General features: G+C 36.6%; 2 protein-coding genes across 4 annotated transcripts; both read right to left on the bottom strand.

Annotated features, from left to right (window-relative positions):
- LOC126612049 (protein MAIN-LIKE 2-like) lies at positions 1-4,641 on the bottom strand. Of its 2 annotated transcripts, none has more exons than XM_050280349.1 (7): positions 4,513-4,641; positions 3,061-3,177; positions 2,301-2,945; positions 2,005-2,172; positions 1,495-1,908; positions 465-1,287; positions 1-325 (listed from the first exon to the last, which is right to left on the bottom strand). In XM_050280349.1, exons 2-6 carry the CDS (start codon positions 3,166-3,168, stop codon positions 496-498), a joined length of 2,127 nt encoding a protein of 708 aa, XP_050136306.1. In that variant the 5' UTR covers positions 3,169-3,177; positions 4,513-4,641; the 3' UTR covers positions 1-325; positions 465-495. The 2 variants fall into 2 exon arrangements, with proteins under 2 accessions (XP_050136306.1, XP_050136307.1); XM_050280350.1 differs by having other exon boundaries at positions 1,522-1,908.
- Positions 4,642-5,501: 860 nt separating this feature from the next.
- Positions 5,502-14,630, bottom strand: LOC126612050 (serine/threonine-protein phosphatase 5-like). Of its 2 annotated transcripts, XM_050280352.1 has the most exons (14): positions 14,364-14,630; positions 13,176-13,266; positions 11,660-11,829; positions 11,515-11,586; positions 10,651-10,801; positions 8,984-9,178; positions 7,930-8,038; positions 7,717-7,834; positions 7,254-7,401; positions 6,735-6,983; positions 6,445-6,570; positions 6,248-6,348; positions 6,038-6,112; positions 5,502-5,921 (listed from the first exon to the last, which is right to left on the bottom strand). In XM_050280352.1, exons 2-14 carry the CDS (start codon positions 13,252-13,254, stop codon positions 5,862-5,864), a joined length of 1,653 nt encoding a protein of 550 aa, XP_050136309.1. In that variant the 5' UTR covers positions 13,255-13,266; positions 14,364-14,630; the 3' UTR covers positions 5,502-5,861. The 2 variants fall into 2 exon arrangements, with proteins under 2 accessions (XP_050136309.1, XP_050136310.1); XM_050280353.1 differs by lacking the exon at positions 8,984-9,178 and having other exon boundaries at positions 14,364-14,627.
- Between the last annotated feature and the right edge of the window lie 1,194 nt (positions 14,631-15,824).

The following is a 15,824-nucleotide window of genomic DNA, read 5'->3' as shown; positions in this document are numbered from 1 at the left end:
TGAAACATCAACATTTTCATAGGGATCAAAATATACATGAAATTATACTAGAGTGTGGAACATTATTTCCTGTACCTAAACATAAACAAGTTCCAGTAATTTTTACATTTCGAAACGAAAATGAATAATCGATAAACGAAAGACAACGACAACATAAAAATAGATTAGACGTAATAAATTGTTGGAGAACACAAAACACTACAATAATTTACATGAATCCAAGTATCATATTGCTAACCAGCCATATATATGACGAGCTGTTACTTTTCCAACACTGCTAATCTAGCTGCATATTCGTAATACTGTATAGTGAGGCTTGCGCTACCTGTCAAACAATAATAAGGAATTATAGATTCATCATTCATCTGGTATACAAGGAAATGCAAGCGGAAAATGGTAGAAATAAGACCGAACACTTAATTATCGGATCAGAGTGAACGTCTTTACTCGTGTGAAAGGATTACCTCAGAAAAATTGCATGATAGTGCCTTTACTCTATACTACAACACTACATTTACTCTGCTGCGCAATATCTTGAGGAGTTTCAAGAGAAGGCTCTCGAACAACCTCTGCTTCAACTTTAGATGTGTGTGGATCACTCTCACTTGTAACATGAGGAAGCTCTGAGTCATCAACCTCGTTATGTGCACCACAGAGCTGTGAGTCAATGACCTTAGTTGAATCAGACAGTTGTGAGTCCTTGACTTCATCTATTGCATCACGAAGCTGTGAGTCGATCTCTTCGGTTGCTTCAAAAAGCTCTGTGTCATCGACCTTCACAACTGCACGGATTAGCTCAGAATTACCCTCCACAGCAGCCGCAATGCTTAGCTCTGAATGGTCAAACCCCATGTCGGCACTGCATAGCTGCATATTCTCATCCTCACCATCTCCGTTCATCATATGCAAAGCAGTGACCTCACTGTCAACAGGATATAGCTGCGAATGATCTTCACTATCTACATCCTGAAAACGTAACTGCTCAACCATGACAGTGGTGCCACAAAACTGGGATTGATCATCCTCACTAGCAGTAATGTATTGTGCTGGATCATCCTTCCGCAAACGTTTTCCCATACCTTTTCTTCTTACCCTCTCCTTCCCTCTTATCCTTTTCCCAAATTCACTTTGTGGGGTGGGTGATGGTATGTCCAGACCACCAACCTGGTCCCCCAAACATTGATGCGCAATACTCCTGATTTCTTCAATTGAATCAGCTTGATTTTGGTCCAACCCATCTGTTATGAATGTATCTGCTATGCGTGCAATATCCCTCAACCCAGCATTCTGCAAAAGTACATAAAGTTTTTTTTTTTTAACAAGCGATATTATTATTTATACCAAGGGGTGGGGAAGTGGGCTAAGCCTCACAATGGCTAGCGAAGAATCAAACCTATAAAGTTATCATTTAAAAATAATCCACCATTTTCTTATCATCGCATTTGACAATAACCAATAAATTTATAATTAAAAATTTAATTAACACAATCTTACCTTCTTCTTTTTTTTGGTGAAGCTTACCGTTCTTTGAAACTCAGACGAGAGAGATATAGGCCTCCCTATAAATTTACGTGTAATTTTCAAGTACCACAGCATATAATTACTTTCATCTGCACCATCATCACCATCCACAATATGATATCGACGTTCCAGCCATTCATTAAGCTCTGACTCCATTTTCCCTGACAAGTCAACCCCACCAACTCGACGACTTTTTCTCTCCCATCGCTGTACATCCTCTGGGACTGACTGAAGCATGCTGTATTGCCTTAGGCAACGATTTGGGAGATGCCTTTCTGCCTTGTCAAAGCATATTAGCATTGTTTTTGACCTCTCTATAATCAGATTGCTCTTGATATCTTCTGGAATCACCGTATATTCCATATTTCTATACGGATGCCACTCCACCTATAAGCCAATACCATGTCAAATGTATTCTGAATCCACATTAAAATTAGAATATACTGAATAAGTTATCCATGTAAAGAGGAAGAGAAACCTTACATCACATGGTTTTAAGGAATCCAGAGCTTTACGGTAAAACACTACATCACGGTATGCTGTTGGCCTACTTTGCTTTCCTTTCCAGCTAAGCACAAAAGGAAAACGATCATGCATTGAATCAGTATTGAGCTTTGGTCGTCCAATATTTAGGTGAAAGTAACTCCAGCACTGCAACAATATGATATGAAATAAAATATATAAGATATCGACAAGAAGCAACTGCAAATAAGAGCCAAGGGAATTGCTGAAAAAATAGAAAATAGAAAAGAAATAAAGTAAAGACACATGTAGATAACCTGCAGTAGCGTTAAACAGCCACTAATTGTACTTTGAGATCTCAGAGAAGCATTGCCCAGTGACCTGTACAAGAATGCCAATGCTGCTGCCCCCCAGGCATATCTCCCACAATCGTCAAAATTCTCAAACAGTGGAAGGTACATGACAGGGACTTTATTCCCAGTAGTTGTCGAAAATATTGTACTTCCAACAAGGTATAAGAGGTAAGCACGGGTATGACATTCAACCACTTCGAGTGGTGCATCTTTAGGACAATGGGAAAAGAACTCTTTCAACCAGCTTAGCTTCACCATTCCACCACTAGTATAACTAGGCTCTGGTACTTTTCCGAGATACCTGTCACAAACTGAGTTGCAGGTGGTATGTGTTATACCAATTACAGGTTCTCCATCAATTGCTAGACCGAGCAATAGCACGACATCCCTAAGAGTTACCGTCATTTCTCCAACATTAAGGTGAAAAGTGTTTGTTTCTCTCCTCCACCTTTCAACTAGTGCAGAAATGAGTGCATTATCTAGACTAATTGCCGGAATCAATCTTAAATAACCAAATCCAGCCTTCTCTACCAACTCAACCTGTTTTTCCGTGAGTGTCCATTGATCAAGCATTGAAGTGTGTTCATGGCATCTGAGTCCACCGCGCTCCTGCAGGTAGTTAAAAGTATGTATTATCATCCAGATCAGAAAAAAATAGTTCATTAAAAAAGACGGAAGGAAATGGTAAAAAGCCTTATACGGATCAGTAAATAGCACACTGCACCTGGCCATCCCAAACTGCTGAAGACACATGCTTGTCCTGATCATAAAGCACTGAACCATCAATTGGTCCGGGATTAGTCCCATAAGGGTCCCCTAGTATCATTTCCATTACTGCCAACTACAGAAAATATCCCCCAGTGTATTAGCTCCAACAAATAACTAGAGAGCAGCATCTTAATCCATAGTCATACTTAGTAAATCCATTAAACTCAGAAACGACAAAATTACAGAAGGAATCGTTTACACACTATTTTTGCCTCTAACTTGTATACTATAAACGAAGAGTTTCAGCTCCGGGAAGCTTCACGTACATATGTGCATGAGGTCAATTGGAGCACAAGTTAGAATAAATATGAAAGCTATTGCAGTCAGAAAGAACCAGCAATAAAAAAACTTCATTTACATTAGAATTGAAACCTTTTTTGTGCATTCTGAGCCTACTCCGATCAAATTAAGAGACCTGTATTTAAGGTCTTAATCTCTGCATTTTCCAATATGTCCAATACTAGAATTTACAGATCATTACAGGAAGAGCCTCAAACCGCAATTTGTTTTCCCTCGAGAGATTCTAAGTACGAGTCTTTGGAATATGTCCTCTGTTTCAAATTACAATTCTTCCCATGAACTGTCATTCTTAATTCATGACAAATGAATGACTCTGATCAAGAAATTCCACTCATCTACATGTTATATGAAAGAACAACACTTTGAAGCATTTTCCTTTCTTTTTCCTCCCGCTATCCAAAAACCAAATTGCGAGACTCGACAGAAAACCATCAATGCACCGAAAATTTTCTCAGAGGAACATCATCATGCATCACAATGCAGTTCAATTCCTCTTGTACTTTTCGAGGAACTAAGCAAATGGAGCAAGACCCATTTCTCTCGGCTAATACACAAACACCAAGACTTAAAGCTCCACTTATCATCTTCATTTACCTTCACAACACAATTACTACCTGAAAGTTGCAGCACCAATACACAGCACCCAAAGCCAAAACTCTAATTAAACCCCCTTAAAAATAATTAATCCAATTCAGGTCTTAATCGCCACAGAAATCCAGTATACATTCAAAGTTCATATCCACAACGCTATAATCTCTGCTTTAATTCAAACACAGACCTAATCCTCAATCAAAATCACAACCAAAATATAAAATTAAAAAAAAAATAAAAAAATAAAAACCCTGTTTGGCTTCCGAGAAATACAAGGAAAAAAAAAACGAGATTCTGTGTCAGTTATGTCATTAGCTGGTTTTACTTCCAATTTTCTCAAAAATTTAAGTGAGCCGAAAACGGTGGTGGTGTGATTTGAAAGGGAAAATTTCATGAGAAAGTTTGTAAATTAAATTTTCTCGGAAGCCAAACAGGGAGCTGAGAAGAAAAAGGTGAGAGAGATAAAAGGGGAAAGGATTTTATGGGGGGAGAAAAGGTGAGGAGGAAATAAACGAACCTGAAAGGCGAATCAAGCAAAAACGACGCCAGGAGAGCTCAAGCAATTGGAGCCTCGAAACGACGATGGAAGCTAAAGCGAAAACACAAACTCGTGATTTTTCTGTTTAATTTTTTATTTTCTTACTAGGGCTTGATTTTGGGCGGGTTTCACTGCCCTAACCCGAGCCCAATATTACAATTGGTCAACTTAAAAAGTGATTTGATTGGGCCTGGTATTGGGCCCCAAAATTTTGACACCCTTATAATAATGTTACGTTCTTTTTTCTAACGGCATTTGGAAATTTTGATGCCCCTATAATAATGTTACATTCTTTTTTTTCGAATGGTATTTGGAGATGGGAAACTTAAATTGGTAACTTAGTTGTATGGGTGAATGCTTTTAATCAATTAAGTTACGAGTATCTTGCATAGTTCTATTGTAATTTGATTTGATGCAAAATCTGCAATACATTAGTTTCATCTAAAACGGTTAAATCTAGCCGTTGATTTGAGCAAGGTATTGCATACCAACGTCTATTACGAAACTCGACTTTGATACCCTTATTTAATCATAATCTGCACGTAACGGGTTTCATCGCATCTTCAATTCGCATCTCTCATCAAGTATTACGACTATTTTTTTTTTTTTTTTTTTGGATGGACTATTTGTGAATTTCAACACAACTGGAAGTATCGTTTGATGTCAAAGAAATTACTGGTATATACAAGTCAAATTCACGTCTAAATCTCATACGAGAGAGGAAGTTATGTGACGAGAGAGATAGAGAAACAAGGATAGGCAAGTATTTCCGCTCGGGCAGGATGACGCTATTGCTCTCTCCAGGCTGTGTGATGACAACTTTACTGCAGGCACTCGAGATATATTTCCAGGTCAAAATCAGGTATAATTCAAATATTTACAAGTTGTATGGTTGAAACAAATTTAGAACAAAAATAACATACCTACGCTGGTATTTTGGATCTCCAAAACCCCATTGCAAAAAAACATGAAAACATCAAAATCCATAGAAATGAATACGGCGAAAACGCCATGAGCTTTAGCTGGCAGTCATTCTTCATACGGTTATGAATTTCGTCTCTAAACCTGGCTTCCGAGAGCAAGCACAAGAACACAAACGATTTCAAAGAAAATGGATGAAATATTATCGTCCTAGCGGTGACAAGCACAAGAACGACAGGTAAAATGGTAAAAAACCATCTCTACGGAAAGTAATCACAACAAGATACTGCATTTGGGAACATGCACCAACCCCTTCTCCAGTAGCCTTCTGAAGCAAACTTGTATTCAACCGGAGAGTTGTCAGATTGCAAGAAACACACCGTGTTGGCACTTCCACTTGGACATAATTACTGAAACATTCGGAGGAAGTTGTTTGCGTATGCCATTGGCTTGACGTCAGGATGTGGCTGCAATATTATACAACGAAATTTTTTTAGTGCAACTAGTCACGACATTATTGTACAGTATGTGCGCGCGCGTGTTTTAAAAAAATGGAGCAGTTAAATTGACCGGAGTCACTGACCACTGCTGAGAAAGTAACAATGTTAGGCTTCAAATCTGGTGATTCGAAACGGATAAAGGCACCCTTGTTACCCATCTGCAACGTGCAAACCATAAACCAAAATTATCAGATGTGCAAAAATAATCTTCAATAAGGTTTCTTATAGAACAAGTTTCACAAGACGAATTTATTAATGATAGAAGAGTAGCCGGCTGGCAATCATTCAGTTACCTGATCACAGTAATTTGGAGCAGAAAAAACAGTGATGAGTTTGCCATCATGCTCAATCTCATAACCCTCGTCCTTTACTTCATGAGATCGCACAACTAAATCTGTAAATTAACAGCCAGGTAAATCCTCCCGTACATCTTTTGGTAAGTAACACCACTAACTTCAGTAAAATGACTTGTGAACACTTGTAAATTTACCTAAATTGTTTTCCTGCAAAAATTTTTTTGTCACATCACCACCAAAAGAAAGACCTACGCCTCGTTTGCTCGGCCCCCTTCCAGGTGCAGGTTGTGGATCACTCCACAGCAATTCACACATTAACCCTGATGAAACCCAGAAAAACAAATAAAAAATCTGCTGGCTAATTAACTTACAGAAGGTTTGTGAAATTGTGATGGCATTTTTTCAAGCTTTGAATTCACCTGGTGAAGGCCAATAACAGAGGTAACCGAAAAGCAGAATAAAGGGAAGGAATGTAATAAATTACCTTCCTCAGGAGGTTCACAAAACCGATTAATTGCTCTAATGTCGCTGAGTTTCACTCCATCAACACTGAAAAGACCCCCATGGACTACAAAAACCTTCCCATTGATTACATGAGCCAGCGGTAGACAACAAAACACTTCAGCAAACAGCTCCACAAACTTTTCACTTAATTTGGACTGGACCTCGCCCTCAAAACCATATATCCTATTCATGCTCTTGCTCTCATGGTTTCCTCTTGCGAGATATATAGCTGAAAGTCATACAACAGGTTACCAATTCAGAACAATATTTCTTTCCAATAGAAAAAAAGAAGTTGGAACATGGTCAGATTAATGAGCAAAAGAAATGTGTTGAAAATAATATTGAAATTGGAAGGAGGAGCAACACAGTAATATCTCACGACAAAGTAATTGAAAAGTGGCGTCAACTTGACTTCAGAAAGGATATGGAAGGCCTAAAAAAATTTCTAACTACACTAACAAAAAAATTATAAACAGATCAAGAAAACAAAAGGATTCACCTGATGGAGACATGCACTTAAATGCAAACAACGTTAGGATCACCTCCAAAGAAAAAGATCCCCTGTCCACAAAGTCTCCATTGAATAGATATGGATTCTCGTCTGAAGGAAGCCCGTTAAGCTCAAAAATATTTAGAAGATCATAGAACTGCAGGCAATACAAACAAACAAATGAGAGAGTGCCTAGAACATTAATAGATACATATCATGTAGACAACCACCAATACCACCAAAACTACCAAAACTAGAAGCTATAATACTTTAGTCGGACTAGGCTGACTTCAGAAAAAACCATAAGACAATATGAAATTGAAATATTTATTGTTTCACCTAGTATTTGACATTTTACGGGTCAATACCCCTTTATTTCTCTATCAATTAACTTTCTAAGATGTTGTATGTTGTTCAAAGTCAAATCAAGCACTTGATCCAGTATCTTATGGATATGGAAGAGATGTATTACCTGACCATGTACGTCACCACAAACAGTAAAATGTTTGCCCTCAGGAATGTTTATATCGACCAGAGAAGGCATGGCTTGCAACATTTCTTTCGTCTGTAAAACAATTTGGAACGCATATCTACAAAATTGATACCAGGTGAAGTGAAAAAAGTGTCCAACAATATTTTGCTGCCAAGGTCCATGACAGTGAGTACTGTAATTTCCCATACATACCGTTGGTGTAAATTCTTCTGATTCTTGAAATCCTCCATCATTTTCTTCACAAAATCCAAAGTAACAACGTCTCCTTCTATCCTTGCACCAGCATATTGTGTCTCCACATCTAAAGTTGAAACAGATATCACTTTCATTAGCTCGAGTGCTAAAGCACGTAAATAAGCTTTACCCAATGTAAACGTAAATAGGACCTTATTATATCATTAGTTTGAGAGTGAGGGTTTGGCCATAAGAGAGTCCCTCCACTTATATAATCTATAAAATTCAAGGGCACTACTTTTATGTGGGTACATGCATGACCTTCACCAAGGCATCAAATGTTAAAAATATGGAACATACTATTTTCTACCCGATTGTACATGTCAAAAGGATGGATGCTGAATCAGTCATCAATATCCAAAAAAGAAATTAGCAACTCCATTGCATTGCAATAAGTGATAACTTTTACGACACGTGTGGCTGTAACAAATAATATGCCACATTTGAAATGAGTCCAGAAAATCAAAGTTGCTTACCAAATGAAGCTAGATAATGCAGGCACACAAATAAACACAAACAAAAGAAAGATATATCCGCTCATGAGAATTCTTATTCGATGAATACTTTAAGCTTCCTGGTTTGATTATTTTCTTAGCGTTGCAAACTTGGTTTTTTTGTTCCAATTTTCTGTGACCAACTTTAGATCCAGAGCAACATAGACTTTAGAACAAGCAAACAAAGTTCAATCCCGACTCTAAGAAAGTTGATCTAGAAAAAAAAAAAAAAATATATATATATATAAGGCCTAGATCTACCCACTTGGGTTAGCTAGAGTAAATATCATCCACGTTCAACTCTTTTTAACTCCATCAAGACCATGCATTTGACTGAAAATCCATTCTCAAGGAAGTATGCCATCTAAATGGTAGGATCAAGAATGCATTAGCAGTGAGTGAATGAATATATTAGTTTGTAATACATCTCCTAGAACCTAACAGAACTTTCCAACTATTAGAAGTTATGAGAGTGACTTTGACTATTATCTTATGCTTCATTGATTGTGAACTCAAACCTAGGTTATTTACTCGACTTCCATGAAAGCCACGCCACCAACGTGCCCCTAGGGCCACCATGATCACCACCACTATTGTGGCCACAACTGCAGTCAGAACTGCAGTCACTTCTGCTCTGAACATAACCAATGCTGCCACAACTCCTAGTCCAATTGCTGCTATGTAGTAGTCTGGTGACATACTGGGGGCCATTCCTATAATGATACAATATATAAGAATACTACAATTAATGCTATTAACAGACACTATTTAGTCTAGTTCACATTAATAGAATTTTGAAATGAAATGATAATCAGTTACTTAATGCTGATCAAGCTTATTTGGTGCTAACAAAACTGAGGATATTCCTTACTAACGAGCAACCGAGACAAGAAAAAGGATCCTACCCCGACACCAACAGAAACAGATTCAACTAATGCATATATTATACGGCGTTAACTTTTGTGTACAGTTCATCCATCTGTAAAAACAATTTGGACAACTATGTAGTCCCAAAAAATCCATGAAGCGTAACTGACATGAGAGACAGGTGAGAACCCGATATGAGAGGATCCTTCCATATCAAACTCAACCCAATGAAAACTCATTCATCCAAAATATCCCTACTAAACGCCCCATTTAATGAAATTTGAATATGCAAATGATCACTTGTTCAATAAAAATGAAAAATGAAAAATAAAAAAAGAGGAACTTCTAGGTAAAAATGGACCCTCTGAACCATAGCACTGACAAAATCGCCTGTACAAATACTACCCAAACACCACCAGTTCCATCCCTACTGCCATGATTATAGTTTTGGTACATTACATGGTCAACATGCTCACTTCTGCAGCTCTCTTATCTTAACCTAATAGCATCCACTACCAAGGCAACCAACACTAACGAATCTTAGAAATACACTCAAACTTATCAAACATGAAGCTGCTTTAAGAGCTGTAAACCTGTTTAAATCAGAATCAATAAATGACAAATCTAAAAACTATCTTTCATAATTACAAGTGTTGGTGAAAATTTGAGCCTTGAAATTCTTAAATATCCCTTGGGAGTTCAGACAAAAAAGTCAGTATTATGGTATTAGTGCACTATATAATGGCTCAAGTAAAACTGATACAAAGAGGGATTGGTAACAAAGTTTAGGATTTTACAAAGAAATGAAACTGAATAGGGTAAATAGTAACAGAACCATGAAATAAATCAGGCACCATCATACATTTCCAAGAAAAGAAAACAGACACTAGTGTTGGCGAGAGAGCAAATCTTGCAGTTAACAAAACTTCAAACCTAAAAGAGAAATTTTTAAATCGAACTACTATATTTTCTTTAATAAGAAACCAATTCCACTAAAAAGATTAGAACAAAACAGGGGATGCATCGGCCTGTTATCGCATTCACTCTTTTTGAAATAGCATGCACTTGAGCACATTTCAAAGAATAAGATCCACACAATGCCTTGAACATATATATCAACATTCAGAAGCATATACAAGCAACTCTAACAATAATAAAACCATTGCTTGAAGCATACGATGATGAAATTCTGCAAAAAATTGAAACGTAAAAAGACAAATACAGAAATAAAATCTATATAAGATAAGCAGAAGAAGGTGGAAAAACTCGGACAAACATAACAATAAATAGGACAGCATAAAAGCAACAACACTAATACCTATAGAATGATAATTAATATAATCAGCTACAGGACGCCTTTCAGCCTCCGGTACAGATATTGCTTCAGCAAATTTAAGTTTCATCACTGCTTTCTCACATTCCTTCAATTTCTTTGTAGCATCAGGATCATTTGGACAGATTCTTTTGACCTATTTTAGATCAAGGGAAAAATTCAAACAATGCAGCCTCTTAGAGAATGTTACCAAAAGAAAATTTGGTGCCCGTTTTCAAAGGCATCCTTCTTCTCAAAGGAAAGACGATGGCATTACATAAAAATCTTTGCACACTTTGATTTTTCTTTTCTTACACTAGACCTAAGCTTGTCTTATCACATTGAAAATTCTGATTAAGGAGCTTATGAAATTTGATAGGCTACCCCAGCCGTTCCATGTTCAGATATGGGGGACGTACCATGTTTCAGTAAGGGTTCCAATTGCACAAACCATAACCATCTACAGTTTAGCATTGCTCCAGTAAATGTGCATATTAGAGATGTGAGCCACAATGAATAAGGACAAAGATTGTGTTCTAAAACTTTCAGACATTTAAAATGCAACTTTATAGTGATAAAATGACGAAGAATTACGACCTTCAGAATGTGCAGCTTTGACTCTCCAGAAATTTAGATTTATCTTTAATGAAAACACTATCAGATGTATATGGTAAAAAACAACCAACTAGGCAGATAACCATTTTCACATGATGAATAGATTGTTTAAAATCCTATCAATATAGATATTTTAAATGTACTGGTCTCAATAAAGATATTTCACCTTCTTGCAGTTTAATATGAATCTGATAGTAGGTATTGAAATTTAATTTTTGTCAGAATTTTCAAGAAGAAAAGTGCTGGAGAATGTACCTGCTGAAAATCTTTTAATGCTTCTTTAAATTTCCCCATAGCAAGATAAGCTGCACCTCGCCTGTAGTATCCCTGCAACAACAGAAAACCATCAGAACACAATCACACATGTCTAAATGCACAAAACCTAGGGGATAAAACATGCCTTTGAATATTTGGGATCAACTTCAATAGCCTTGGAAGCATCTTGTATGGCGCTACCATATTCCTCCAGTTTAAGGTGGGCAATTGAACGATTGGCCCAGTATACAGCATTCTGACTGTTTAATTCAATCGCTTGTGTATACAGATCAATAGCTTGAGCAAACTTATGAGCTGATATCATAGAGAAAATATGAGCACACTGATCATACCCCAAAATAAACACACTACAAGTACAAACAAATCAAAATTAATCTCTATGCGAGGACTGCGGCATTCTCGCCAATTGTGAGGAAACAAATAGATAAAGTCAATGTCCCGTATGAATTCATTCAATTCAGTGCACTTGTGTGAGCTCAAGATTCTAAAAGATGCTAGGCACTAGTCAGGCGGCAGATTGGGGCTTAGCGGTAACTAGGTCGGGCTAGGTGGATTTAAGTAAATTTATTATATATCGTATAAATAAATGTCTGCTTATACTTAAAAATACATAATTGCATTGGGATAAATAAATTGAAAATGAGAATGGCATAAGATTATAAAAGTTTTAGAACATAACAATGTATTAAAAGCGTGAGGCGTTGGCAAGGCGTCTGAGGGATAGCCCAGCCTAGGCGTAACGGGACCTAAATTTTTTAATATATACATTGAGCGTACACATATATTATAAATATATATACACACACATATATATACATATATTATATTATATATATATATATATAATAGAGGATGAAAAGCACAATGAACACACATATAACAATGCACGCAGATAGCACACACATCCATTATATAAAAAAAATAAAAATCAGAAGAAAAAAAAGTAGAGAGACAATAGTACAAGGAAGAGGTCTGAAGCAGTTAAAACCTATCCAAAATTTGGGTTTAGGAGTATAAAAAAAAAGAAAAGCCCCTGAGGCGCACCTAGGCGGCTTCAGCGACGCCTTCCGCCCACTCCCTTAAAACAGAGGCGGCAACCTTCACGCCTAGCCTTAGAGGACGCCTAGGCGCTCCCTGAGGCGAGCCTTTTAAAACATTGGAACATAATGAAAACATGGGGAACAAGCATATCATGTGTGTTCATCTAAGTATCCGACAAGTCTCTTACAATTTATCGAAGAAAATAAAATGCAAAACGAAAGTTATCTATTTTCTATCTAAGTGAAAGTCTCGACTTAGGCGGGTCTGGGCGGGCTAGGCATGCGCCTATGCAGGTCTAGGAGCCCTTTCTTAATTTTCAAACGACTAGGGGTTAATCGGAGCGGTGGTCACTTGTTAGGCTTTTTAGAATAGTGTGTGAGGTATAATGTTGGCCACTTGTTAGGATTTACTATTTAGCAACACTGAAAGTAAATCTCACTTGTATCAAATCTATTTTGATTATTTAAATTTTGAGTTGTAAATACACGTACATAAAATCCAAGAAATTAAAAGGATAGTTTATTTCATTGCCATACATATTAAATTAAATTAAAAGGAAAAAAAAGGTAATGACAAATTGTAGAAGCACGGATTATTACCTTTATATGCTTCATTGGCAAGGAGTTTAGCATCTTCAGCTTGCTTAACATTAGCATTATCAGTTTCCATGATGGGCATAAACTTTGTCGTCTACAATAAGTAAAGTGGAATATTAGCAAATTACAGATTCCATGATTAATTTCTCATCCTCACTTTACAATCAATATCAGCTCTCAAGTAAGGTTGAGATGACATATCAGGCAATAAACAGTTCATCTATCCTTCGAACAGACAAAAAAAATTTAAATTGCAATTCAAGAAAATATCAATGACTCGTCAATATGAATACTAATATGCTAGTCATACTCAATGCCCATTAATACTTTTCTAGTTCAACTTAGCACTGAATCAGAAGAATTCATTATACATGTACCTCCGATGACTAAACTCTACGTTGCCATACATCGAATGATTATGATTATTTTCTACCAATCGGAAGCTATATTCTTCCCCAATAGAATGTTCACAGCCACATAATGTTAAATGTCACATCTGCAATTGTGTAAAAATCTCATTCTCCATCGGAATACCATAAACGACATTCAAGCAATTGTCTTTTAGCATCGGACATGGCAAAAACGGATTCCTCCGTTCCTGCAGTTACTAGTGACGGACAAAAGTTAGCTCGTTTAGAGCGATTAACAGCTTCACAACTGTGACACACAGCTTTGGAAGTTCCAAAACTTCGGCGTATGTTAACGCTATCAACACCTTACAAAAGTGTCACAAAAGACACAGACCCATTAACCTTAGAAATCGAAAATGTCCTATTCTATCATGTTTTCTTAATTATTAATTAGTAATTCCAACAACCCATGTGAAGCAAAAAAAATTCTAAATCACCAACAACACAAATTGAATGAAATCCTATGTTGTCCAAAAATGATACGTACAGCTTCAAATTCTAAGATTTTCAATCTCCGAAATTTCGACAAAAATTGGGACCCGAAAAGCAGACAAACCGACCCTTGAAACAACTTTGCTCGGCCAATGTGAATTCTAATTAAACAAAAACCAAACATATGATCCACTAATTCGTAAAATTCATTAACAGCAACCGTACGGAACAGATATTTAAATAGTGCATCAGTTAAAAGAAACAGTTCGGGAAAAATTTACAAAAGAATAATCCTTTATTTTTCTCAGAAACCAAACAGGGAACTAACCCAATAGAAGAAAGTATATACCTATTGCATCAGCAGACAGTATCAGATCTCGGCAGAGAGAGAAGAGATACCAGAGAGAGACAGTTGGAGGGAAAGAGAAACCCTAATTTTATAGGACTCTGGGTTTAGATAGATATACAAGGGTTTAGACTTCAGAGGCAAAACTATGTATGTCTGGGTCTAGAGGGGAGTAAAGGGGGTCTTGGTCTAGTTCATTGTATGTCTGGCTCTAGAGGGGGGAGAGAGAGAGAGAGAGAGATTTTAGGAAGCTTATTTTCTCTGTGATTTAAAAAAAAAAAAAAAAAATTGTCTTGTTAGGCTTTCGTTCATGTGATTCAAAATAAAAGACAAAGTTTACTGATTAGAAATGCAATTTCAGGTTGTAAACAATTTAGTCATTTTGGATTTCACAAGATTTTAATAAACCTTTTTTTAAGTAAGATTTCAAAGAATTTTAATAGAGTTTACATTTTATATGGATATCAACAGACTTATATGGATTTCTGTTATAGATTTTTATGGATTTGTATGAACTTGTCTCGTGGATTTCTTAGGATTTCTAAACATAACCAAACCAATATGAGCATGGTACTCAATCATTTATCTTTCTTTATTTTCCGACCCAATTTGTAAACATCACCGAACCTTATGTAAAAATTCTAACTTACATCAAAACATTGACCCAGCGTGTAGAGATTCGAATATAACAACAGTCGAGTGTATAAATTTGTTAAATTGGCAACAATAGTTACATATTTTCAATTGCAAGGCTAAACTCTTTTGGAAGCAATTCTAGTTTATTCACTCCAACTTTTGATGAAATTGATGAATCGTAAGAATGCTGAGGTCACAAAAAATGCCTTGCTTGGTATCCTCTTTTCCCAGGTACCAAGTATGTGAGCTTTTTGCAGGCTTAGAGATGTTTATGAAGGAAGAAGTGGCGTTGTCACAGTAGTAGTGGTTTACATATTTATCTATTTTGAGTAATACCTTTCACGCGGCTCTGTAGTTAATTGAAAATTCATTTGTTGTTGTGTTAAATAAATATGGAATTGCATAAAGGGATAACAAAAACATGTGTGACCTAAGAGAAAGCCTTTGAACCGGAACTTCGAGACCCGACCAGTTGTTGGAATTGGCTGTGGGGTTTTGTGTTAAAGGGAGATGATGAGACGACATAGTGATAGTGATGAGCGGTTTGAATGCAAGTAGTGAGGTTAGTATGAGAGAGAAACTTGAAAAGAAATCCTAGGGGTGGAGGTGGGATTCTTTATAGTCTTTGTATGTGTAAAATTCACTCACAAATCCTACAAAATCTCTTATTTAATGAAATCCTTCCAAATCTATGACATTTTGAATACCTACAGATTTACACCTTGGATTTTAAATCCTAATTAACTACCCTTGGATTTGGATGCATTCTTTTAAATCCTGTTAAATCCTAATTGACTACTTCATGATTTCAAAGTCTTTTAAAACTCT

This window comes from Malus sylvestris, chromosome 17 (assembly GCF_916048215.2).
Source record: "Malus sylvestris chromosome 17, drMalSylv7.2, whole genome shotgun sequence".
In the NCBI taxonomy this organism is placed as follows: domain Eukaryota; kingdom Viridiplantae; phylum Streptophyta; class Magnoliopsida; order Rosales; family Rosaceae; genus Malus; species Malus sylvestris.
This window is presented reverse-complemented; position numbering and strand designations above follow the sequence as displayed.